The sequence below is a fragment of the Sylvia atricapilla genome, chromosome 14 (genome assembly GCF_009819655.1).
Source record: "Sylvia atricapilla isolate bSylAtr1 chromosome 14, bSylAtr1.pri, whole genome shotgun sequence".
Classification (NCBI taxonomy): Eukaryota; Metazoa; Chordata; class Aves; order Passeriformes; family Sylviidae; genus Sylvia; species Sylvia atricapilla.
In genome coordinates this window covers 1375617-1403128 of record NC_089153.1, presented here as the reverse complement: position 1 = coordinate 1403128, position 27512 = coordinate 1375617, and the positions used below count along the sequence as shown (strand labels likewise).

Here is a 27512-nt window from a genome sequence, read left to right as displayed (position 1 = left end):
TGGGTCAGCACTCGCACAAGGTACAAGATCAGCACAGGTACTAGCTAGCAAAAAGGCTACTTTAAAAATTGAATGTAGCATTTTGATACAATGTGCATTTAAGATTAATGTAACTAAACTTAAAAAGACCTTTGAAATAAATTATCTGCCACCCTCTGGGAGAAGGGATGCCTGGTCTGCAGCCAAGGCAGAGGGACTCAACAGCCTCTTGGTGACAAGTGACAAATGCCACCCTAACTGGGGCTCCAAGCCCATCATTAGGACTTAGTTCTGAACCAAGTACAGAGCTACCGGTGCCTGTGATTTCTTTCAGGGGCCTCAGAAAGCTTTAAGATTCTATCGGTGCCTGACATTTAATCCATTTCCTACAAACCCAAACACCACTCCGCATACTAATGAGTGTCACGTACAGAGTAACTGCACTCTGTACAGGGATGAGTCACTGTATGGTAATACTTTAATTTGGATGTGCTATTTAAACAAAGCCTGCACTGGAGCTGCTCCTCAGCACTTCTCCCCTCTCCAGGGGCCCCACAGAACCTGCTGCCCTCGCAGGTGGCTCAAGCTCTGTGAGGGACTGCACCCCCTTGGGTGAGGGTGCAATACAAAGTCACAGCTGGAAAAACAAGTTGTCAAGGCTTGACTTGCACACAACACTCTATCCTGTGTCTGCTGGGTGTGGTGTCTGCTTAACAAACGACATAACTTCATCAACACTCCGCCTCCTGCATCCCAAACCCCTTCCAAACCCCGAATCTTCACTGGTGGAGGCTCAGGCTGAAAGAACTGGCCCAAGTTTGTTGTACTGCATGAATGGGATGTGGCTTCAGCTTTGATGAGAACACCCCAAAACTCCAGAAACAAAAGTGTCAGCAGAATATACCTACCAGGGTTTTAACAACTGATATTTTAATTTGTTTGGAAATGCAAGAGGGTTTAGGGAAGAGAAAGAAGTTATGCAGGAAGCTGCTGAAGCACAGGCGTTAAAAACATGCACTTTTTAAAAAGAGAGCTCGAGTTTTGGTGTAGTGACTTGACACAGGATAAGGAGTTCAGCAGACACACTGATTAACATGCCAAACATCTATGACAAATCACTGTGGCCTAGCTTTGTTTATTGGGAATCATTTTAGTAACCTGAAGTCACAAATAAGCAGTAAATAACAAAAACTACAGATAAACACAGGTTACACATGCAAATTCCTGTTCACATCTCACATGTGCAGGTACATTAAGAGCACAGTCCTAAAGAGTCTTGACAAAACTGGGTTTTAACAAAAAAACGGTGTTAAAATGCAGGTATGAAAACTTCCATGTGAAGAATATAAAGATACCTTTGTCCCTTTCAGGACTCCGGTGCTGCTTTTGATATACCAGAGATGTACCACAGCGACGAGATTCAAGTAAAAGCAGGAAGAGCTCGAGGAAATAATACTGGTCAGAGAATGAGCATTTACTTCTCACTAAAAATACAGGGGATAGCTGAAAGTCTAGCAACAGCTCAGGAAAAAAAATCACAAAGTTGTAAAGCTGACTAATCACTAGTTTTCCTATTTGCTATAGATAACAGCAGTGACATTAAAAGAAACTGCAATTCAACATTTAAAAATGCAACTTACATTTAAAGACTTTTCCAAAGTGAAATGCAATGACAGCCTTACACTCAAAATTAAATAGCTGCTAGGCTCAGACCAAAATACGGAATGTTCTAGATAAAATAAAAATACAGTATTACTTTTCATTTTTTATTCAGAATGGAATTGAAAGACAATTTCTGAAGCTTGAAAGTAGTAAGTTTCATTTAAACGCAGTTTTCTTCTCAGAGATGAGCTTTCCACAAGGGTGCAAGATTTTTTTTTTCTGTAATAGCTTGAAGTGTCAAAATGAAAAGTTGTTGCCATTCTCACATTAAGAACAAATTGTTGTCATTAACTTAACTGCATATGCTTTTCGCTACAACATTTAACACATGAACAGACCTATAAAGCCTACTGTATCTCACTAAAACAAAAAAGAATACAGTATTTCCATCTACTACTTGTACTGCTTTTAAAAAAGATTAACATTAAAAACAAAGCCACGTTTTCCTTACATCTTTCCTTCTTTTTAAGCTTCTTTCTTTTGCCTGTAGTCTTCTGCCATTTTATCCAGAATTTTCTGTTGAAAGCAAGCAGTTATATTGGGACTATATTTAAAGAGTTTCTCACAGGCACAACACAAAGAACAGAAACATAAATCAAATCTCCAAGTTTAAAACCTGTGAACATTAATTGCAATTACAAAGGTCATATCTAACAAGGATGGCAGTTCTCCCTGCCCTGGAGTGGAGCTCTCCTTGGCAAGCCAAGGCAGTTCCTTCCCCTTTTGTCATGAACTTGTGACATGATTGTGCCACTTACCTGGGTGGAATCTGCCCTCTACAGAGGCAGCGACACAATATCGCCCCTCCCTGGAGATGGATTAATTTGGAACCACTTGGATGACATTTGATAGCAACATCAATTCACCTATTTAATTTATCCTGCTCTCCAAGCAAAAGAAACTCCCAGCTCCACAAGTGCCACTGTGAAACAGAAGCTGCACTTCTCCCTTCCCTCCCCAGTTCCAAACCCCACCACTGCCACAATCACCTGCAAGCAGCTCACTGATCATTTCTGCCATGGAAAAAGCAAAGCAAATCATGTTTTGCTCAAGTAATAAAGCTCACAAACTGGCATTACTCCACCCCTTCCCTTTTTGCATCAAGGCTTTAATGACCCATAAGCAGGTACCTCAATGGAAAAAAAAAAAAAAAAAAAAAAGAAAAAGAAAAAGAAAAAACGCTATGGTGATGGATGAGGTGGATTTTCTTCCTACAAGGTCCTGCATGGGAACTGATTTTCTGATCTACTCCTTCACAGTGTTGTTTGTCTGGTGACAATTTTTGTGCCATCTGCCTTCCTGGGCCCTCTGTTTAGGGGTTCTCTGTTACTCCAAGAAGGCAAATGTTTGAATTATGAGGTGCCACATTCTCCTTCTCTGTGGAGCCCCTGGGGTTTGCTTTCAGCTCAGGGACCAACTGCCCTGAATACATTAATGTGACACTGCAGGACTATCAGAATTCCTCTGGGATTGGCCTTTCCTGGAGGTGATGTTTGCAGCTCACAGTATGAGGTTACAGCAGCAGCATTGTCACTCATGCCACACAATCATGTGATACCTCATCCAGTTAAAAAAATGGAAAAAATGCTCACAAAATCAGAAGTTGCAAAGGTTTTTGTTGTTTTAAGCATATAAAAACTTCATCTTAAGCTTTGCTGACTGGTTGAAAACATTCTCAAAGGGACAACTGGAAGGGATCTAGGCTGTCTGCATTTACTCTGCATCACTACTTCTAAGCCTAGCCTTATTCCAACTGGAGTTCCCTCTTTAATCCAAATTTACAAGATAAAAAAAATGCTGGAGCTCCTCTTTAAACTGTGTATTCTGTATATTATTTCACAAGGCGAAGTTTTAGAGAGGTCAACCTGGAGTTAAAATTTATAGAGCAAGCCAATTTCCACTGCCTGAAAGTATTTTAATTCTCAGTCCAGTCTAGTTGAGCTCTATTCCCCAGAAAGAATCAAGCCATTTAAAATGAACAAGTTTTTTGCCTTACCTTCAACTTTTGATAATGAGGAAGGCTGCTGCAATGGGTCTTTTTTGCAACATCTTCATTTGTGTAGAACAGGGAACACAATTTGCAATAAAACCCTGTTTTGGGTACCACATAATTCACACCTAGAGGAGTAAACACCACAAAATAAACTAAGAGATCTACTCTACATCATTTCTTTTAATGTCATATGTCATTTCAGCTAAATCTTAAAACCATAATTCACTTTACATTAAAAGCTGCTTTATCCTTAAAAGTCTCTGTTTTAGTTTAGTCAATCAGGGGCCTAGTAGTAACTAAATATGTGCAGGCTTTTTTTTTTTTTAATTTAAAAATCAACCTTTCATATTTATGGTCCATTTTATTGGTTCCTTCAAGAACTCACAACATTTTGTGATTAGTTTTGGGAGTATTTAATATGACTCTGAACTACGACTGTTGTGCTTTGTGCTAGCAATTGAGTTCGTGCTGCTAAAAGATACCTCTTTCAATTTCTGCCTAAGGAAAGGGTTATGAAAAACGTTATGAAAATAAGGAAAAAAAGGAAGAAAATACTCGGTTTAGGGCAGGAGTGAAGAAGGGGGAGGAGGGGGAAGCCCTAAAATGAAAGGCTATGGGGCAATGTATTGCCAAAAATAAAAGTCAGATGAAATGAGAAATGCTACTGCGATGCACAGAGACATTTTGGAAAAGAAATGGAAACAGTCTTACCAACAGGCATGTTTGGCTGGTACGGGCCAATCCTGAACTCATCTGGGACAAGAGGTTTCTCCTGGACGCTCTTCGTTTCCTGCTCGCCCTGGGGGTCTGTGTTTTCCTGGGCGTTCTTCTCAGTATCCTGGGCTGTCGTAGCATCAGAAGCTTCGACACTTTCAGGCTTGGCATTCTCTTCGCTTTTCGTTCCGTTTTCTAACGTTTCACTCTCCTGCTCTGGCTCCTCAATCTTGTCCACCTTGATCTCAGCCAGGCTGTCCTCGTTCTTGCCCGCAGCCTTGGCCGCCAGCCCCGACTTGCGGAGCTTCTGGTGGTCGGAGTCCTCCTCGTCGCCCACCTCGTCCAGGGTGACGAAGCCCTCCATGCTGCGCGGGAAGCCGCCCACGTAGCGCTGTGGGGAGAACGGGGCCCGTCAGCTCAGCCTGCAGGGCTGCCCTCAACCCCCCCGAGCTTCACAGCACAACTGTCTTCTCCAAACTCCTCCTGCAAGAGCTGCCTCGCTTACTCCAACTGTTAACTCAAGGTTTAACCAGCTCTTTTTGCACTCCACTGCCCCAGAATCAAGGATTCCCTTGCACAATGATTTTTTTTTGGTTTTTTGCATCAGGAGTGGTCACTGTTTCACCATAGCAAACATGATTTCACTTAAGAACAGAGCTAAAACCACTTAAATTCTCAAGCTGAAAGTTCTTTTACCATGAGTACCTTAAGAACTTTTGGAGTTGCACAAATTTTGCTTTTATTTGAGAGTCCCATAAGATCCTGACTTCAGGGCCTGAATAGAAGGTAAAACCTTACCAGAACTATTCTGTCCCCAGTCATCTGAAACTGATGGTATGAAAGTTCATTAAAAAGAATTAAAAGCTCTTTTCAACCAGAAGAAAGCTTAGAGCAGCCACATTAAACCAACCACTAAAACAGACAAAACCCAACAAAACCCAACCCAAACTGTGAAGGCCTCTGAAAATCCACATTTCATAAGAAGACTGCCTAAATTCTGAATTTTTGGAAACGCTCCTGCTAATATGAAGATATCACTGTTCCACATACTTCACAGCAACTGTGAGCAAGACTGAGGCAGCGTTAGCTTTGTGAATGTGGGTCTTCAAGGAATGAACTTTGGGTCTGAAGCAGTCTATCACAGCCAATGTCAACATACTAATAAAGAACATGAAGAAAACCGGGAAATGCTACTTGCATGGCCAGTACCCATCTCAGCACCATTAACCAGGTCAATTAACCAGGATCCCCCAAAACTGAGATCCATGCACATCTCATGTGTTAATTAGGAACATGCCTTTCTTGCGAAACAACATTCCAAGTCAACAAATTACTAAAACTTTACACACCACTCCACAGAACTGAGTCTGTTTAACTAAACAGGTAAGACATAAAACCCAGGAGAGTGTGGGATGATGTGGTGAGAAAGAGGGAATTCACAGCAAGTACCTTGTAACTGGAAACACCTTGAAAGCAATTCTTTTTTTTCTCCAGTGGGAAAAGGACCCTGGCTAACTGCAGATGGCCCTACCTGCCTCAGTGTAAGGTGTACATACAACTCTGTCCAAGCTTAGTATAACCTCAGGTCCCCAGTACATTATTTTTTTGGTCATCATTTCTGGGCTCAAGTGTAACTACAGACAGTTCTCTGAGAAACTGCTCCAGAGAACACAGTTCCTGGCTAAGTATTAGTCAAAAAAAAGGGTGAAGAGAAAAGCAAGCAAATCTTCAGCAAACAACAAGGGAAGAAGCCCACAAGTTAAAGGCTTCCGTCAAAACAGAACCAGGGATTCATAACTGAATCCATGTGCAAGTCACATCCAGAGAGATCTTCCATTTTCTTCACAAAAGCTTTAACACCTGCTCCTCTCCAGACAGGTGTTTTAAAGACCCACAGAGGAAGGTCTGCAACAGAATGTACATGGTGTGCTACCTAAGTTAGACTGGGCTTCCCCCACTCAGCACCTCACCGTGTGAGTTACCTTTTTAAGCTTTTTCTTGGCTGCTGGAGTAGCTGCAACGTTCCCCTCAGTTTTTACAGTCGCATCGTCAGGTGTGTCCTTTTTTTCCTCAGCGGCCACATCTGCTAAATTGGCAACATCTGCATCCTCTCCTGCTGAGCTGCCGCTTTCTAACAGTGCTGCTGCCTCCTCCTCATCCACCAGCAGCTCATCTTCAGACTCCAGGAGTAAACTGGGCTCATCTTGCTCTGCCTGTTCCCCACTTTTGGCACCTGAAGGCTCAGCAGCATCCTCCTGTTTCTCCTCTTTCGCTTTTTCTTCTGCATTGCCACTTTCAGGTTTCTGAGCAGGTTCTGTTTTGGACTTCTTATCACTGGGAGAATCCTTGCTGTCTGGGGAATATGTTCTCTTTCTGTAAAGAATAAAGAACATTGCTGCCTGTAAAACTGGAGAGAGGCCAGAAATTACTAAAGAAAAAGTTCTTTTTTTCTTTAGACAAGCCTGGAAACTATTGTGTTTCAGTTCAGAAAATGGAAGGCTGAGGGAATCCCTGAAGGACATCATTCTTCAAACATACAAAAGGCTGCTCCAAGGAGAAATTATCCTTACAAGACAGGACAACTGCTTGTGGGCTTAAATTGCAGGAAGACAAGGCTAATTAGGGACTGCAAAGAATTTCCTGAGGAGCCTGAAGAGGCTGTGAAATCTCCATCATTAGAGGAACAGGGTGGGTAGCACATTTGAAACAGTTCATCTCTGGGCACAACCACCAACCGTTTGATCTCAAAGCTTGCCTGACTCTTTTGTATTGTTTCTATACTCTGAAAATGGTATTTTCATATTTCTTTAAAAAAAATCATGCTTTAACAATGGGAAATTACCTGGTTTTATCCTTTTTCAGCAGTTCAACTCCTTTGTTGGGAATCTGAAATAAAATTTTAAAAATTTGTGAGTCACAGCAGACTATGATTTACAGAACTGCTGCAGCATTAATTCTGACCAGAATCCAACCCAGCCAAATGCTTCCAGCTTCATTAACCCCCAGGAACTCTGCCCATGCCACCTACCAACTGATCAGTAAACTTTTATTTCATGTCAGATAGGATCTGACCAACCTAGAAATCCCCTGCCTTTATTCACAGTAATTATTCAATACAGAAAAAATGGGATATCCTGCTCCAGAAAATTCACATACAATTCCTGGTTTGTTTATGAACCAACAGCATATAGTTCAGGCAATGGCTGTACTTTTCTCCCTGTAATTAGTGGAAAACCTTTAGTAGATTCCCACCACTTCACCTGAATTACTGAGCAGGAAATGTCACTTGTAGGCAGTAACAAGAAATCTTTTCAAATTGCCACTAAGTGCTCATTTTGCTGCACTACCATGTGCAACAGTAAGATTTCTTCATGCTCCACAACAAAGCTGATGTTTCTAGGAGACAGCCTGACAGTTCAGATTTCTCCTGCTTTTATTAACACAGAACTTTATTATTAACACAGAATATTCTGAGTTGGAAGGGGCCCATAAGGATCATCAAGCCCAGCTGTTCAGTGAATGGCCTAAAAAGGCTGAACCCACAACTTTGGCATTATCAGTACCATGCTCTGACCAGCTGAGCTCATCTCAGTTTTCTACTTACTGTCCCAGTGTGATGAAGAAACACCTATCATTTCATAAATACTATCCTGGTGTTTGTAAAAAACCCCTTCAGGCAACCTTTCCCTCCTTCATATGAGGTGCAGTTCTGATATATTTAAAGTTTTCACAAACCTTCATTTTCAAACAGGAAGAAAAAAACCAAAAGGATCCCACATTAGAGAATGTTCGAAATGAAGTTATTTTAATTAAAATCTACATAATTTACTCCAAAATCTGAATTATAGCAACTGTTTGGGTTTTGTTTGAAAGAAATATCCTTTAGCTTGTCCTCGTAATACTACACTTGTGCCAAGTAACTGCACTTGAGGAGCCAGAAAATATTAAAGCCAACTGTTCCATTTTACATGCAACACTGAGTTTTCAATAAGCAATGGCTGCCATCTACTTCCCTTTGCACCTTCAACTACGATTAAAAAAGTGAAAACACTCCTTACCCTTAACACCAGTTTCTTGTACTTTTCAGATAAATCCACTTTCACACATCTGCCTTGGAACCAAAGTGCTTTGTTGGCACAATGCTCAACCATGGCCAAAGCATCTTCTCTGGTCTCCATCTCAATGAAGGCCTGAAAAGATTAAAACAGACATTTAAAAGGACTCTGGAACACAGAACATTCTTCCAGGCAAAGTTATTTAACTCAAAATGCAGCATTTCCAAATACTAAAGTAAAATGATTGAGGTTCAACCACATCTGTCCTCACCAAACATTTAACCAAGTGCTCTACAAACCCCAGCTTTTCAATTCAGAACATCTGTCCCAGAGACAGTTCTGAAATTAAACAGGCATTTTAAATGCCAAAAAAGCCACCATAAAATAAAATATTATTTAAATGAAAAGCATCAGGACAATGAAACTCTTTATTTAGTGCTTATGTACCTGGGAATTTCAGGGGAGCTGTGACACTACCTCAGTACTTTGTTTTTTGAGAGAAGCCTGAAACAGAAAGGCAGCAACTGCTGCTCATCCAGCTTTGTGAGGAGATCCTTTTAGGAACAAGCCAATGGCACGCTAAGACTGCTTTAAACAAACACATCTGGGTTGGAGTATCCTTGCCAAAAACGGAAAGCTGTGTCAGCAGCCAACTTAGACAGCAAAGGGATTTGTTTCTCCAGTGAAATAAGGTCAGGGAGGACTTCATAGGGGTCATGCAATAGTCTAGTAATTTTTCACTTCTCAAGTGTGGCATTAGGGGATTTAGGCACCCATCTCTTTGAAAAAGCAGTAGAATTTCCTATTTTACTCAAGAGAGCAGTGAACTGGGACAGTAAAGCTTAAAAAAATTAGAGCTAGATAGTTTAAACTCCTGTAATATTTATAGAAATCACGCCCATGCACATCCAAAGCATTTTGCTATACACATACAATGGTCTGTCTTCAAACCTTTCTTTTCCAAGCCAGAAAAGTACAGGAGGACTTTTTGTTTAGTTTTAAAGAATGAAAAAACAAAGTGTAAATAAAATAAACAGAAAACAGTGGAATATATTTGTTTATATTTCATAGGTAATGGTTTTTCAGCCCTAAAAAAACAGTCCCAAGGCTCCACAAAATCTGCATAACCAAATAATTAAGCCTCCATGCTAAAATACCTTTCTTTCTGGTTTTAAAGCAGCTCATATTCCAGGGACATTCCACAGGAAGCTCCAAAGCAAACCCCCACCCAGACAGACCCTGGGTCATTTCCAAACCTGTGCCAGAGCAGAAAGTCTACAGAAGCCCCAGCTGAAGGTGTAATTTCTTCCCAATTAAAACCCCATTGAAACCCTCCCCCAGGGGTGTTCCCCTGCAGTCACCTGGCTTTTCATTCTCATGAGGATGTAGTTCTTGATCTTCCCGTAGGGCTCAGCCAGTTTGAGCACGGCGTTGTCAGAGTAGCCCGAGTGGGGCAAGTTGCTCAGGTGGATCACACGGCCCAGTTCTGGTTTCGGTGGCTCAGTCTTTTGGTCAGGTTTGCCCTCAGGTTTCTAAGATTAAAAGGGAAAGACATTTATTAAGACCTGTACATAAAATATACATGGGTGACTGTCTCTTGATTAATTTGATGCACTGAAAAGAACAGAAATTAAGAATAAATTAAATGCAGCAGCCTCATAACATTTACTGCCCCAGATTAAAATAAGGCAATGCTAAAAAAAGCAGAAGTGTTTTACCTTTATTCTCTTGTATTTCTGTGACAAGTGGACTCTGACTGGTTTACCAAACACCAGGGCAGGTGTTGTCGAATAATATTCCACTGCAGCCTGGGCATCTTCAGTGGTTGACATTTCAATAAACGCCTGAAATCATACAAAATCAAATCAAGTTCTGCTCTTTCAGGAATCTAATTTTCTTTTCAAATTTTCAAGCTCTTCCATCGTTTGTTTTAAAAATAAAGGCATCAGAAATGGAAAGTGCGTTTCGGTTACACGAACTGACCTGCACAACATGGCAGGAATTTCAGATACTTCAGTTTGTGCACCTAAATAAAGTATTTTTTTTTTTGTTTACATTCCACCTAGATTTGGATTCAAAACATTCAATTGCTTCCTGCTTTTCCCACTTGTATGGTGTTGCTTTTTTTCACACTTCAAAGGCACACTCCATAATACAAACCAAGACCAAGTAAGTTTTCAGATAATTTTAAAACATGCAGAATGTGGTGTTGTTGAGAAAGCAACAACCAACCAACCAGGAGGATTTTTCAGTATTTAAGTGAAAATGCAGTAGTGCAGCATTTCTGGAAACACACTCCTCCTTTCCCACATGACCCTGATGATAGATGTGGCATCTCACTGTGGGGCTGAGCAAATCCTTTTCCAAAGACAAAGCTCAGACAGCGACAGGAAGGCCACCCGAGACACCAGCTAGCCCCAACAGCAGTGCCCTGGGACCCAATCTTACCTCATTGATTTTGTTTAGAATCAGGTGATTTGTGATTATCCCAAAGGGTTCAACGAGCTGAAGCAGCTGATATCTCAGGTTCTTTCCTCTCTGGAAATCCATGATGTGCACAACTCTGCTTGTTTCCTGTTGAAGACAAAGCACGTACATGCAGCATGAATAAAACTGTGTACCAGCAAAACTGAAGTCTGCCAAGGCTCTGCTCTACTGGTGTAACTGTTTAAAGTTGTAAAATGTTTTTATATCTACCGTCACTACTGACCAAAACAAGATGCATCCAGAAAAGGCACAGAATTTCTATGAATTTCCAGAGTAAGATGCCTGCCATGCCAAAGCTGCCTTTCCTTAAGTTCACATCCTGCAGCTTCATCATAAAGAGAATGTCTAAAGAAGTTCTGTACAGTTTTGGAATAAATACTTTGTAGAGTACTCAACACAACAAACTCCCAGTCCCATGCCAAAGGTTCAGTACTTCCACAAAAATTCCAAATTCTCACTTCTAAAGACAATCAATTAATTAAAAACAAACAAATCTACCTTACATCTTAAGAAAGCATAGAAAAAATTATACAACAAAAATGGTTGTTAAAAAGAAGAATTTCAATACTAACCACTCTACCCTTCTGCATGTGTCTGGGTCCTTGCATATTTCCATTTCCAGCTCCTTTGAGAAATTAAAAGAATGAACAAGCTTAGTTCAACCTGTAAGACTGGGATTAATGTCTCATCACAAGTTCTTAAAAGATATGTCACTAGTAATACCAGACTGAGATCAAGTTCTAAAAACTAATTATACCATTGCACTCTAAAAAGGCTGATTTATTTCAGAGCTCTTGTAACTTGGGGTCTTCATTCCTGCTCCTTCTCTTCACTCTAACATTAGAGAAAGAGCTGCATTTATCGCTATTCAGGAACAGCAGAGAGTAAGTACAGCCCATTGGAAAAAAATTTCCTATTTTAAATAAGATTTGGCAGAGGAAAACATCTCTGTACACAAATGATGTGAGATTTCTTTATCTAAGACACTCTTTTTACAATTAAAGTTTTAGGTTCTAAACCATCACTCATTCAATCACCATACCCATTAAAAATGAACAAATAAACAAACCTCCACAACCACAAAACCAAACATAAACGAAACCCCCTTTCAAATAGTTTGGCTTATAGTTAAATCTGAGATATTTTGAAAAATTAACAGTGTTATTTTAATGTAATGAAGTATGAATGCATCTATCATCTAAAACGTGTGTAGAATACTCATACTCTGTCAGGATAGCCAGGTAAATTAATTAGTTTTGCTCTTTTAGTCATTTGAGTATCGAAAAGGTAGGAAGAAAGAGCATCAGACAAGAATCAGATTCTCAGCCTCTTTTCCTGACAGGAAGAGGCTTGTATCATTCTTCTTCCCACTTGCTACTCCAATTTATTTTTCCAATTTACTCAAGAATAAAATAGGGAGGAAAATAATTTAGGACACTGAATTCATCTAAGTTTCACCCAGAAAACTCCCCCAACATACAGCTACTCAGAAGACAGATACAAAAACCTCCTACAGAGGGAAAAAAATCCAAGTGCTAAACACATGCAGATTAATCTCAGCTAAAAATTACCAGCCATAGGGAGTTTGCAGCTGGCAGAAAGGTGAAGTGTGGGAACTCAGTACTGGTCTTTAGCCCCTCCCTGGCCAAAGTATTTTTAGTTTCTCTAGTGCTGAGAAAAGCATTTTCCTTTGTTTTAAAACACTAAACCTAGCCAGAAAATAAGCCTGTTGAAGTTACCTCTGGGCCCAACAGGAGGTCCTCCAAGGTGGAATGGAGGTGGTGGTGGTCCCAAAATTCCTGGTGCAGGGTTTGTAGACTGCTGCAACATAAAGGGATCACCCCTAGAAAGAGGAGAAAACACACTGTCATTTCAAACCAAGAAACTGTGAAGCTTCATTGACAAAACACCCTAATTTTTGCAGAGCTTCTATGCAGACAACTCAGGCTACTTTTACTGCTGCCCTTCAGATGGAAAACAAAGGGAGGAATCCACCTGAACCAAAGGAAGTGTGTTGTTTCACATAAAATGTTAGGAATGTCCTCTGCTTCAAATCAACAATTATAAATACTTCAAAATTAATTACTACTTACATTCCATGTCCTGAATCACTGTCAGGATTCCACTCTGGGTATCTTAAAAGAAACAAATATAAAAGAAAATGTAAGAAAAATGCAATCTCCTCTAGTTGTGTAACACTTTTCACACAGGCAGTGATACCTGGAGGTGTAACACAGCTGCAGCACAGGCAACACTCCAGGCCCACTGCCAGAGCCAGGAGCAGCACTGACAGAAATGCTGCTCCTCAGGACAAACTCCCTACTCTGTTTGCAGAACTGGTGCTTTTACAACGAAAAAGTCAAAGTCGGTATCAGTAACTACAATTACAACAGATAAGATTACAACTCAACTGCTAAGTTCCAGCTGTTACATATACACCAGCAGGATTCCAAAGCTATGAAGCAGGATCCCTTTTTGTCCTGAAGATCCTCCAAGCTGTTTTTATTCCCTACAAGGCAGAGTATGTTTTCTAAACCTGCTTTGTGTAACAGTTATTTTGAATCAGGGACCATCTTGAGCTGGAAGGGACCCACAAGGATCATTCAGTCCAACTCCTGGCCCTGCACAGGACCCCAGAATGCCAGGCTGTGCCTGAGCGCTGTCCCAGGCCGAGCCCTCCTCCCCAGTTACTGTATCCCAGTTCATACATTTCCAGCAGCAGCTGACAGCGGCGGCTGTGAGTCGCTCCATTGATGTGATGGTTCCACTCCTGCAGCAAAGTAAACAAGGCACAATTAACAGCCACACACGGGAATCCTGCCCACAAAGCCACGGCTACAGTGCACTGTCCTCTCTGCTAAGCTGGAGTTTTGCAGATCCATAGAGAATGGAATCTGTTTGCGGTGCTTTGAGCAGACACTGACACTGGACTGCCTCCTCCCTGCTAACCTGGCTGAAAAGTGTCTGACGGGAACGGGGCTGCTCCTGCCTCAGAGTGCAAAGCTCCCTGGAAAACTCCAGCCCAGGCACAGAGAGCCATGGCAGCCTTTGGAACTGAAGGCTGTTTGTTTGTCTTCAGGCCTTTCAGAATTTCCTCTACTCTGCTTCATTCCTCAGACTTCTACAGATTAGTATGAAGTAAACACTCCAATTTTTAGAACCATAAAGAGGCCAAGAAATTGCACGGAATTCAGAAAGGAAAGACTAAAAGAAATCTAAGTGCATAGCTAGGACAAACTAGAAGTATACAGGTGAAATATAAAATATATGACTGCTTGAGGGGAATAATAAAGAGAAAAACAAGATCTAAATCAAGATGCTACCAAGGAAAAACAATGAAATTAAATCAAATCATTCAGGTAAAACTCCCGATTCTGGTTTTAGCACTAGAAAGGAATGAGGAGTTTCTACTTTTTCTCTGCACTGTTTTAACTATAAAAGGAAGTTATTTATTTTGGTGCCTGATCTCTGCATCTCTATAGTCTTACAAGTAAGAGGACAGGTCTGTGCTTTATTCTCATTTGTGAAGTGACTGAAGCTCTGGAGTTTCCTTGCTGCACATCTGGGAGCCACAGCCTGACCTTCACTCAGCTACTCCTCAGGGAGGAAAGGGACCAGCAGAGATAAACAGGGGGGAGTCACTCAAGAACCTTGGGGCTGAAGGTTTTCTCCAACTCAAAAGTTTTTTCTTATCCGCTATGAACACAAAGTGCACTGGCAACTGCTCAATGTGGCTCTTCTTACATGTTTGTTTCTGCTCAGCACACACAAAGGATTTTTGCCTAATCCCTCATTTTTCCAGATTTTTGGTCTCTGCCACAGTACAGCCATCCTGGACACAATGAGACATTCCCAAGGCTCACTGTAGTGTTTCCATATGTTAAACGCCTACCCTGCACTTCCTTCAAAGGAGAAAAATCCGGATTTAAAGTATCTCATAAAGTACTACAATATTACTCCATGATGCTCCTGACATGGAGCAAGATGAAGTCATCCCTTTTATCAAGATGTAAAATGAGAGCACCACTTTTTCTTGTTAACTGCACAAGATGTAAGCTCTGCAACTATAAATAGGCTGCCAATTAGAATGAAAAATACCCACCAAAATAAAAAATCCATGAACCACTCAATATGAAGTTTCTTCAGTTTAACACTTGCTAAGAAGTGTTAGCAGTACATTCTAGAAAATAGTCCTTTAATTCCCAAACCCCTCTAAATTTGGGGGCACAGTTCAGCAAAGCCTCAGTGGCTGGTTCTACCACACATAACATGCTTTGAATCTGTCTCAACACAAAACTGATGAAGAAGTTATCAGCAAACTACAGGCAAAGTTCAGATTTAATTCTCATTCAAATGCTTTTAAACTGGCAAAAAAGGGGGATGTGATTATAACTTCAGATTTTTCTTCCCCCACAGGGAACAACGGTAGCTCATCTACATGAACTTTTTACATAATTCTTACTCTGGATTCCCTTTGCACCCATTTGGAAGCGTCTCTCCCCCAGGGTTTTGGGGCACCAGGTTATTTGTATTTACAGCAGCTCATTAACACAGAGGCCCCAAGTTAAGGGAGAGAAAACCTGAACTAAGTTTCTGAAAACCCAGATTCCCCTTTGGCTCAGTTGATGCAAGCCAGAGGACAAGCTGTTCCTCAGAAAATGAGGCCACACTCAAGCACCTAATTTTAGCCAGCCCTCTCCCAGGGCCACAGCCAGGTTCTCCCTCGGAGATGTACCAGGTTCAAGTGTTTCACCTCCAAATTCATCTGCTCGGGTTGCACCAGCCTTTGTCTCTGGCAGGAAAATACTCCCTCCATGTCTAACACCTCATTCCTTGATAAAGGGATCAGGATTGACAAAATGCCTGATGTAACTGGGGCAACAATTTACTTGACACACAGAAAATAAACTCGGTCTTAAAACATACACACATCAAATTAAAGAAGCAATTTAAACATCATTGAAAAAAAAAACCAAAACAAAAAAAACCAAAAAAACAAAACAAAACAAAAAAAACCCCTGAAGATTAATCTGCCAATTTAAGTTACACTAAGGATGTTTAACACCTTGCCTGCACTTAAAATACACATAGCTTGATCAAACACTTTATAAAATCTCTGATATTTTTATTTGGTCGTGGGGAAAGTGAGATTTTGTTACTACACTGATTAATTTACATAGTCCCAGCTATGAAAAGCATTCCCTTTCTGCTTTCCATAAATTTTGGTTCAAATCAGATTACTTTAAAAGTTATGTTTTACTTGATTTTATTTTCTGAGAGACACAAAATAAGGAATTCTGTAATGGTTGGGTATGCAAAGCAGAGGAAAGAAGGAGAGAGAGAGAAAAATTCTTGTGGTTACATGATTTCTGAAATCAGAAATAAAGCCCCAACTTGGGTCATAAGAAAAGATGATCCAATCACAAATGTTTTATTGTGTACTAGCAGTATTAAAGCCAAAGTATATTCCTAAAAAAAACCAAGTTTTGTATGTTACAGAAGAGGTCAGCCACTTAGGTTATGCTGTGAAAAGATTTTGGTATTTCTCATACCTGCAAAGGTATTTCCACGTGGATATGCTTTCATTACATCTGCACTCCAAAGCACACTAAGAGCCACAAGCCTTTAAAATAAAGAGCTGAAAAGACCCCTACTTACAGGATTATTGGTTGCCATCTTCAAGGGCCTCAGAAGTTAATGTTTTCAATCTAACCAAATGAAATCCTTTTACAAAACTGAGCATGGCAGCTAAACTGTTAACACTTTAAACTTTAGTGAAAATAAACGTCAAATACAGGAGACAAGAAACCTGGATTACTGTATTTTATATAAAAAGTAATTAAAGCAACACAAGTTCATAAACTGTCAGATGAGGTGGAGCCATACAGCTTGTGCTCTAGAAGCGGTTTGATCCTTTCCTTGCAGGGACAGAATAAATTCTTGTGTTTCAAAAAGATCAGATGTACAGAACAGCACTTTTTGAGAGGTAACTGTAAAGAAATGGTTAGTAACAGCAATTCCACATTGTATCAATTTTACAGTAATAGCACGTATTATGTTTTCAATTGAAGGCCTTCAAGCTAATTAGCCACTAATTGTGACAAGAGGGGCACTGTATTAGCCAATTAGCCAATTAAATTGCCTAGTATACTGGAAATCAGCAAGATGAGTACATTGGAAAAGGTGAAAGTGAGAAGGCTCTGAAAACACCATCTGAATCATGTTGAGCAACCTGCTCCCTTCGCAGAGCTGCACTAGGCGTGGATTACTAAGAGGGAAGTCTCAGCATCACCGAACACACCCGAAGATCCACTCTACTCGTGAGCCAAGTAAAGAACACTACTAGGAACACAGAGCAGGATACTGCAACAGCAGACTGATTGCTCGGAGAGTCTACAGGGATAGATGCAACATGTGACAATAAAAAGTGAGTCTGAAGTGTTCTAAGAAAGTTGTGAAAAAAGGAGAAAAATGACGACAAATTTCAGCCATAGTATGAGATAGAGTGTTAAAGTGAAATTAAAAAGGCAAGAATGAGCTAATCTAAAATGTGGTTTTTACTTTTGCAAATAAGTTCCAGGGCTCTACATTAACTCTTTCCCTCTGGACAGGGAAAAAGCAGAACTGTGCAAGAATGTATCTTAACTACATATAAATCAGCAATCAAGACAGATGTGGAGGAGAGCTGAAACTAGCTTCCAGAATGGCACAGTAGATACACTGCAAAAAACCCCCAAACCAACAAAAAAATACCAAAACCCACCCCAAAACTGCTTGAATGCCAGATGTTTGTGTTTAAGAGAACATGTAGATGTAAAATACAAACAAGATATCCCAGTAGATGATAGCTGTTTGACTTGAAGTTAAGCAATCTGGGCAAATAAAACACATTAATGTAAAGCCCTGGTTTACAATGTTTGTCAACAATTACCTTGCAAATAAACCAAGTGCCTTTTTCACTCTCAAACCAACTTTCAGATCATTTCAAAAGCAACCAGGCCATAGAAATAATTAAAGAAATAGGTAAAAACAGAACAGATACTACAACGTAAAGGAAAACAGAAGTATCTGGTGCATAACTCACCTTATTAGAATGAACTGGCATATCACATATAGAGCACAGATGGGGATAACCCTTCGGTAAGAATCCATGGAAGTCTTCAATATTGCTATTTGGAGGAGCACCTCTCTTTTTCTCAAAGAGAGATCTCTCGGGACCAGGACCACGACCCATTCTGTCATACTCACTGTCAAATTTATGATAGTTATGCGAAGTCTCACCATAAAAAGATTCATCCCTACACCTTTCTCCATCTCTCAATCTGTCATCTTCATAATCCATTCTGTCATAATAACCAGATTCTTGAGAACGACTTCCATGGTCATAGTCAACCACTGGGTTGAGACTAGGACCACGATCATCAAAGCTATCTCTTCTAAAATGCCTTTTTTCTTCCCAATCATCCCTAGGTACTCTGTACGGTGGTTCCCGTGTGGATGATCTGCCATCTCTACCATAACCTTCTTCAGCTCTCCTCCTTTTAAGTTGTAGAAGGATCTGAGGCAAGTTTTCAGGAGTGATCTTGTCCTCGGGATAGCGACTCAGTTCATCTAAGTCTCTAGCAGACAGACCAAAGCTGGCCAAAATGTTTGTGGCCTGGTCTGCATCTCCACGGTGCTGAGAAGACAAAGGGAGCGGACCTCTACTTCCAATGTTAAATATAGACTGCAAATTATGGGAAGAGGTACTACCAGAAGACAGTGCACTATGAGATCCTTGTTGGTTCAATGAAGAACTCATTCCAAGATTCATTAAGCTAGCAAGGCGTGCAGTACCCTGGTTCATCCTTCCAAGAGATGCTGGCATATTTAAAGACTGGGTAGCAGCAGCAAGAAGGCCTATTCCTGCAGAGAGGTCACGCCCATGACCTTGTGAATCCCTACTCAGAGATGACTGCTGGAATGACTTGGACATTGTAGAACTACAGCTTGTCTACTTTATGGATCAAAAAAAATTCTTTTTGTTTTTTTTTTTTTTTTTTTTAAGATGGCTGCAAAGAGAGCTCACACTAGAAAGCTAGGCAAACTTCACTTCGAAAACGGTAACGCCAAGAAAGAGGATCAATAATGACTGCAGATCTTCTTCAAGCTGAGAAACACCAGACAATTCTGTAGAAAAACAAGCAGTTTTAGTCATAAATCCCTTTAAACAGATGCAGTTTTAAACTTATGCATCATGTTGATCTAAAAAAACATTAAAGATCTCAATCTTACAGGCTTTTATCACATAACAGATTCAAGAGATACCCAGAACCTATATATGTTATTGCAGATAAAAATACAATAGTGTTTCCTATACATACTACTCTTCTTCCACAAAAAGCTACTTTCACACTGAAGGAAAGTGAATTTCAGAAGTTTGCGATGTCTGAAAGCATCTATAAAGTTTACTGACATGTAAGCCTTGATCGCTGGTTAATGGTTTTGTTCATACCCTACATTACTGTACTATGTCAGTGAGAAGAACACAAAAAACTTAGGCCCATAGAATCCAAGATGACTTTGGCATATAACACATATTTGAAAATGAAACCTGTACCACCACAGAACAGGACGAAAGGAAGTTAAAAGTAACTGAAGTTTGGGAAAAAAGTTTCTGCTATAAGACCTGTAAATAAGACCAAACATAATATTCAATCTTTATGCAGTAAAATTCCAATTACTGATGGGAAGACAGATGTGAACAAGAAAAACAAGTTTTACATTTTGCAGGAAGTAAACAAGACCTCTTGTTCCAATTGCAGTTACACCGCTAAACAGCATTTCTGAAGGGATTCTTTACTGTGTTACATGGCAGCTGTGACACCAGCCTGTACTCTCAGACCTCAAACTAAACAAGGTCAGGCTTAGTGCTGGGATGGAGACTCAAGGAAAACCCTGCTCCCGCAGGAAGAGACCCCAGTGAGTCAGGAGATGGCACCACACCCCAGCAGCACTGCCCACCTGGGGCTGGCACTGACACCGTGATCACCTGTGGGAGTGAAAGATCCTAAAACACTGCTCACAACAGAGGTGATTCTTTAGTGGCCCACTAAAATACTAACTTAGCACTCAAATATTTGTTTCAGCTGTGTTTACAGGGAGTTTTAACTGAACAGTCTATCAATATCCACAGTATGATGCAATGAATATATTTCATAAAATGTTTTTTTAGGGCAGAGCAGAAATAACAGTAATACTTCACCCCATCCTCCTCCAGCCTTGGGACAAAAACACAAAGTTTAAAGCAATTCAACACACGTGAAAATATCCAGCAGGAATAATCTGTTCTTGGGCCCCTGATGCCACAAAGCCCTTTGCAGTGTGGGCAGAGCAGTTGTGCTTCTCCAGCACTGCCACTGAGGAGCACATCAAACCCAGAATCACTTGGAAAAGAAACCGGCACAGACTGCACAGCTGCAAATGAAGTCAGCTCCCAAGAGAACAGGTACGTCTGGGGAGGAATGGAAGGACAAAATGAAAGCAAGGACTTTTCCTTGAAGAGACCAGTTCTGCAGAAGGCAATGGCTCTTTTACTGGAAACAGAAGGAAAAAGGTCAAGGTTAGAGGTCTCTATCCCCACTGCCTGCTCGGTCCACAGCCTGCTCCAACAGTGCACAAAGCTGAAAAGCACTTGGGTTTTCTTTCTCAGTAGCAGCACATTAAAAAAATTACGCATTTATGTAAAAAAAAAGGATTCCCTGAAAAATACACAAAATACATGTAATACACAACTCCACCTTTGCAAAGTAACTCCTTTATACAATTTGCTACACACCGTTATCAATGCATCTAAACTCATTTCGGCTACATTTTTAAGATTCACATACGCTGGAGTCACTTGAAGCTTAACTATGTGACATTTCTAAAGAGTAAGAGAGAGAGAAACATGAGGATGAAAATAAGTTTGAAAGTTCTGAGGCAGAAATCAGAAAACACTGCAGAAAGCTTCAGAGGAAAACAGTAACACAAGAACACAGTGGGAGCATACAAGGCAAAATCTAAGGGAGAGGTCTCAGAAAAAGGGGCTACACTGGAGGACACCTGAACAGAAAGCACTGAAGAACTATAGTGTAAAAATCAAAAGTCTTTTGCGTTCACAGAGGAACTCTAATATTCACCTGGGTACCATGCATTTTACCATGCATTTATCTTACATTCACTCAGTAGTCTTCAAAATATTTTTGTGACAATTTTACAAGTTAGTCCTTACTCCTTCCATTTCTACACCGAAATTTCCTCCTAGTTCATTCAGACACTTTCAGAAGGGTTTGAAGCTGAACTTACTAGGTTCTTCATGAAATCAGGAATTCCACAGGGCTTTCTGAGGCTGACCCTGCAGTGATTGCACAGATACTCCTGTGGTCAGGACAGGTTCCCTGTGTCCTGCTGTTAGTGCAAGGACCCACACTATTCACGTTTCCACTAAATCAGGAAAGTTCTCCACTTTTCAAAACCACCCTTTATTTAAACAAATGCTCTCTAATCCTCTTGTCACAGCTGTCAACTGTCAATTCATTGTGTGCTGCTGCAGAGATTAGCAGGGAACCACCCCCACGGGAGCCCAGCCTGGTGGGACCGGGGCTGCAGGACCAATGGTGCCATGGTGAGACCCCACACTAGAGCTCTACAGAACCACACTCAGCTGCAAACACCCAGGGAAGGGCCAAAGGGAAAAATAAAAATAGGAAAGATGGGAGAAAAACCGAGACAAAGACACAGAGAGGGACAATCTCATGGAAAAGCATGAAGTGGGACAGTGAGACAAGTGTATGATGAAGACAAGCACACGTGGGCAGTTGGTGCTAGTCAGGAAATGGTCTACACTCAGTTAGGTACTGAGTGCTTAAATTAACAAGTCTGAATACCTTCAAAAAACCACTAATTATCACACCACTTGCAAGGGCTTCTGCACTCCACTCCTAACCAAGCTCATCCTTTAAGACAACAGAAAGAGGTGGGGGAAGAGCTCTACCCTCACACCAAAGGATGTTTAACTTCCACAGGGTCAGGTTTAACGGTGATCCTAAGGCAGCACTTCCTGTGCTGACAATTCCACGCCAGTATCTGCTGGAGACACATTCCCATGGAGCAGGGTCAGCTTTTGAGAGAGGGTGCCATCAACTGAGTCACAGCAACAAGATGGGCAGGACTGAACAGAGCTGCCTCGAGAGCCAGACATGAGTTAGTTGAAAGTGTTATGCTAATTGTTCTCCATGTAATTTCAGCTACACTGGGAACAGACAGGCTTTCAGATACACCTTTTTAAAGATCTGTGGACAGCAATTTGGCCAGATTAAGATTTGAAAATACATAATATCAAGCAATCTTGATATAAGTTGAAAGTCAAAATGATATTACATTTCCAGACAAATGCAGACAACGAAAACAATTTGTATCTACAAGTTGCAAGAGTTTTCTATAAAGGCAGACAACAAAAACAAGGAATTTGAATCCTACAGAGTACACTGTTATCAGAGCCCAAAATGAGGCTGATTTTTAAATACTATAGAAGGTTTTTCTCTTAGTGTAAAACTGAACATATCTTTTCAATAAAGCTTACTGAACACTTGCTTCAACATTAGGTTTGACCTGCGAACAGTTTGATTCAGAATTCTTGGAATATATTGACCATGCTGAACACAATAACCTCAGCTTGTCACCTTTTATGGACCACAAATAGGCTGAAAATAATTCTCCAGGTCCCTGTTCCTTCTGCCACTCAGGAGGGTTTTAACCTATGCATAGTTATTATAATTTCAATGTCAATCTTGTTCTTAGAACAACTCATCTTTTACACATTCCTCTTCCACTATTTATAGAAAAAAAAAATCTTAAAAATGAAAACTGTTTTCTCTTTCTAGTCAGTTTCACTTTCACTTCTAAACACGTTCAATTAGAACAAGTAAATTCAATTATTGTAAAAACATGAAATTATCTACAAGCTGAGAAGCCTACCCTCATTTTGTAAGAACACAAATGCTTTTGCAGACCATACACCCTTGGGAAAAAAGTATCATAGAAGTTTTTGGAAGTCTGCTCTTTGAATAAACAGCTGTAGGTCTTCCTCCTACCTCCCCTCTTACACACGGTACTCAGCGTGACAATCCCTTCAGCCATGGGAGAATTCTTCTGCTTCTTGGAAAAACTGGCTCCAGCACATCCTAGCAAAAAGGGCTCTTGAGGGAAGAGATCTGCAATTTGGACAGGCAGCCCCCCATGCTGCTCTGAGAATTAATGGCAGCAAAAACAAAAACTGGCAAGGAAATTAGAAGCAGATGTTATCTAGATGCTGAATGACCAAGTATAATGGATTTCAAATCCAAGGGATTAACTTTAGGACAATACAGAAAAGGCCACTGTCTTTCCACAGGCAAAGGAGGAATTGCCCCAGCAGCCTTAGAGAAAGGCAGATTCTTGCTCATTTCAGCTCCCAATACCCAGAGTGGTTATTTAATACTGCTGCTTCACACTAAAGAAAAGCATTCCTCTTGTTTAAGCCACCTCCTAGGTCACATCCTCAGAAACTTCAGGAGCACCTGGCACACGGGACTCACACTTTCTGGGCAGATTAACCAGTCTGGTTCAAGCACAACAACTGGAGGAGTTTCAATTCTTCAGATTATGTTTAGCTTCATCCCAGGGACTTCCCTGATCAGAGGAACACAAAATAATCTGACAGCAGAGGTGGCTGTAACAGAGGACTGCTTGAGAACAGGAAAGTGTGACATCTGAACAGGCATATTTACAAATGGGGAATTAAAATGACCCATTTTAATTATCAATCAAGAATCTTAAAAAGACTTTAGCAATCAAGAATCTTAAAAGGACTTACAGTTTTCAGCATCTGAATGCAAAAAGGAACACAAAAGAGGCTCATTTCCTATTTCTGCTCACTATATAATTTAATATACTCAACCTTTTGTAAGAGGTGCATTTAAAAAGTGCATTTATTCCTTTACAGAAACAGAAGTGGGAAAAAAAAAGATTTAAGGAACAGTGGAGAAAGAAGGCAAACTCCACATATTTCTGGAAAGAAGTAACACCCAGAAACAACAGGTAACTGCTGTCGCTGTGGTGACCCTGCCACAAACACCTGTAACAGCTTCCAGCCATTCCTTTGTACGGCTTTCAATCCTCCTGACACCTTCGGAGCCCCCACTCTCCAGAAAGGCAGATGCACACGGAGCCACTAAAAGAGGCTCTGCCAAAGCACAGTGTCTGTGGAATGCTGTGGGATTTCACTGGGAAGCTCTGGTACCACAGCCGTGTCCCCACGCACAGCAAGGACACAAGCCTCCTTCATCCCAGAAGGTGTGGGGACCAACAGCCCCTCAGACACCAAGATTTTGCCACCAGCCCCAGAACAAAACACAAGAATTTGATACACAGGTCATACAGATAGTGATCCAAACACAGACCAAATTTTACCATTAAAAAACCCCAAAGAAAAACCCCACACAGAACAGTTCTGTGTTCTGATCTGGTAAAATGAATTTCCATCTGCCTCCAGGCACTTCCAGGGCTGGGATAAAATCCTGTTCTTTCCCAGCTGAAATCCTGCTTGAAGTTGCAAGAAGTATTCTAGCTGCAGAGAAAAATCAAGGAACTGTTTCATTGGTTCAGTGCTCAAAATAAAACCCCTTTTGTTGAAATCATGACTGCATAATATGGTATTTAAACACTCACAAACTAAATTAGCTCAGAAATACGGTGAAGTATTTGCTTTTGTTTTCAAGACTTGTTGATTCAGAGACGAAGAAAGGAAGCAACATTGAGCCTACAAAAAACCACTCATAAATTAACAAACTGAATGGAAATAATTTCATTGCAGCTCTGTTTCCAACAGCTTCTCCCCCAGATTTGCTAAGCCACCCAGAAGCCTGTTGAGCATTACATTACAAAATACCTTTGTATTCACCAAATCTCTCAGCAGAGACATGTGCAAGTCACAGCAAAGGGCAGCACACAGCTTTTCCTAATTTCTCACCAAATTAATGAGTGTTTTTGTTTAAGTCCTGAATAAACCAAGTTGGTATAATGTAACAGCTATAAGAAACTTCAGTCTGGAGCTCCAAACACTGACTCTTCTTCCCTCCTCTTTAATTGCTTTTCAGTTTTTATCTTTAGGAACATAAATATCCACATTTTAGGGACACATTTAGGAATTTCTCTAGAGTTTTTTTCCCATCATTTAGTACCAGGATGTATGGAATACCAAGTGCACAATGCAGAAGTACAAACACTGACTTATCGCTTCACAAACACATCCAAGGCCTGAGTGCCAGTATCCTCACTCAGAATTCAGTAATGAATCATTTTGGGTAGATTTTTTGATAAAATTCAAGACAGAAGTCCACTAATTTCTTGGGAATACAGTAAAAATGTTAGTATGTTCCACTATATGTTATAAAAATAATTTACCATTTTAGCACATTGAAAACTTAAAATATTAACATGTTTCAAAATATGAGAAGGATAAATCACTGCATCAATAGATTCTTTGTAAAGAAGCTTCTGAAAATGTACCATTTTCTTCTCCCCATGAAAACTACACAGACTGCTTCAAGAAACTTACATTTTCGACCAGAGCTGCTCCCTAGTTATCTGACACCAGGAAGTCAGGTCCACCTACAGTTCAAAAAACCTGAAGAATTTAAGGCTGAGTAAAAAGAATAAAGATCGTTGAACAGTTTGAACCACTATCAGATACTTTTTTCCCAAAGGTCTGCATCGTGGAAAGAAAAACAGCCACACATTTGGAATCTGTGGGATGGTTCAGCTTTCTTTCAACAGTGTAAATGCCTCATTTATCATTTAACAAAGCAGTTTTTCAGGCTCCCAGAAAGTTCTTTTCAACTTCTGCTTGTTTTCGGAAGAGGTGAACTTTGTAGCTCACAACTCTGACTCTAAAGCAGAGCATCAAAGAAACGGAACGTTATCAATCCACCACAGCAAGAAAAAAAAACATCCCCGCAGCTTGATTTGTAAGCACAGCCTGAATTATATAAAAGTGAAACTGAGTAGAAAGAGGGGTCAAACGGCTGCCTGCACTGTTAGGATTCTCGTTGCTCAATTCATTAATTCCTAAGGCCAGATGAGCATCATAACCAGCAGATTTAGGCTCTAACGGCCTTCAGATGGTTAAAGGAAGGAGGGAGGAACAAGGCCGCCAGCGAGGCCCCGGCTGGCGGCAGCAGCGCTGGCAGGGCGCAGGGGAGAGCTCCAGGCAGCGGGAAGCGCGGTGGAGCGGGGTCACCGCCGCCGCGCCGAGGGGCCGGGCGGGAGCCGCTGTCCCCGGGCCCGGGGAACGGCGGGGGGGTCAGGGCTTTGTTCGGGCCCGGCGCGCCCGCAGTTGCGGCCGGCGGCGGGCGGGGGCGCCCCGGGGTCCGCGGCACCGGCCGGGCCGGGCCTGCGCGTGACCGCCGCTCGCCGGCCCGCGCCGCGCGCTCCCGCCTCGCCCCCCACCCCTCACGGCAGGACGGCCGCCGCCAGACCCCGAGATGGCGGCGAGCCGGGGGCGCGGCGCCGCTCCTACCTGCGGGCCGGCGGGGACGGAGCGCGGCGGCGGCGCCTCCCGCTCGGTGCGGCGCCAGCGGCGGGGGAAGGGAAGGGAACGGACGGACGGCGAGACTGAGGGAGGGAGAGAGGGACCGAGGCGGCTGCGCGAGCCCCGCGCGCGCCTCACCGCGCTCGCGAGAGCACACCCGCCCGCTGCCCGCCCGCTCACGTGCCCGGCGGCGGCCGCCCCGCTCGGCTCCGGTATCGCCGGTGAGTCCGCGCAGCTCCCGCCGCTGGCCGGGACCGCCCGCCCCGCCCGCCGTGAGGGATGTGGGGTGTGGGATGGGGACGGGGAGGAGGCGCCGCCGGCACGGCTCTCGCGAGAGGTGGGGGCCGCTCACCCTGCTCTCGCGAGAACGTCGCTGCACCGCGCGCCGCCAGCCCGCCGCCCGCGCCCCGCTCATTGTCCGCGCTCCCGCGGGGCAGCATGGGAAGGCGCGGGGGGTGGGGCGCGGCCGCGGCCACGCCCCCGGCGGGAGGAGTGTGGCGCCCGGAACCGCGGGTTCGGGACTCCCCTCGGCCGCTTCCGGGGAGCGGCTCCGCCGCTGGGGGGGTGCGCCCGGGGTATCCGGGGTGTCCTCTGGTCCTCACGCTGTTCTGTGTGTCACAGGCCACGCTCACGGCCACCGAGCCCCACCCAGACATGGCCCCGCTCCTCAGCACAACGCAGGTGTCACCGTCGCTAAAATACTCAAAACGCTGGGCTCTCGCTGGCTGTAAGGCTCGTTAGAAGATTCTGGTAAAAAGGCCCTGCAGCCGATGTACGAGGCTGTGCTGTTCCTCTGATCCAACATTGCCACCTTGTGCTGGATGCGGAGAGGTCTCTGTGCCGCTGCCCTCCTGAAAGCCATGAGTTGTGACCAAAGTACTCATACAACCCCTCAAGTAGTATTAATTATTTGGATTTCTTTTAGTAATCAAGATCTTTATTTCCTATTTAATTTTGTGGCTGAAGAACCGGTCTCTCCATTAGCCTGGAAACCATTGTTCCAGTAGCTTTACAAAGGTGAGGGTGTGTATGT

General features: G+C 42.2%; 1 protein-coding gene across 5 annotated transcripts; it reads right to left on the bottom strand.

Moving 5' to 3' along the window:
* Positions 1-1098: 1098 nt before the first annotated feature.
* MATR3 (matrin 3) lies at positions 1099-26954 on the bottom strand. 5 transcript variants are annotated; one of them, XM_066328861.1, is made up of 15 exons: positions 26832-26954; positions 17975-19059; positions 13599-13660; positions 12984-13025; positions 12630-12733; positions 11463-11515; positions 10852-10977; positions 10122-10247; positions 9765-9935; positions 8407-8538; positions 7191-7234; positions 6331-6721; positions 4346-4739; positions 3638-3759; positions 1099-2157 (listed from the first exon to the last, which is right to left on the bottom strand). In XM_066328861.1, exons 2-15 carry the CDS (start codon positions 18863-18865, stop codon positions 2107-2109), a joined length of 2709 nt encoding a protein of 902 aa, XP_066184958.1. In that variant the 5' UTR covers positions 18866-19059; positions 26832-26954; the 3' UTR covers positions 1099-2106. The 5 variants fall into 5 exon arrangements, with proteins under 5 accessions (XP_066184958.1, XP_066184960.1, XP_066184959.1 ...); XM_066328863.1 differs by lacking the exon at positions 26832-26954 and adding an exon at positions 26664-26777; XM_066328862.1 differs by lacking the exon at positions 26832-26954 and adding an exon at positions 26468-26568.
* Positions 26955-27512: the final 558 nt, after the last annotated feature.

Bases quoted from the DNA above. Each gene is read 5' to 3' on its own strand.
- MATR3 (XM_066328861.1), bottom strand. From the start codon at position 18,865: ATGTCCAAGTCATTCCAGCAGTCATCTCTGAGTAGGGATTCACAAGGT. The intron at 10,978-11,462 runs GTTAGTATTGAA...TGTCTTCAACAG, and splicing joins ACATGCAGAAGGGTAGAGTG to GAAACAAGCAGAGTTGTGCA. The intron at 3,760-4,345 runs GTAAGACTGTTT...TTACTCCTCTAG, and splicing joins CCAGCCAAACATGCCTGTTG to GTGTGAATTATGTGGTACCC.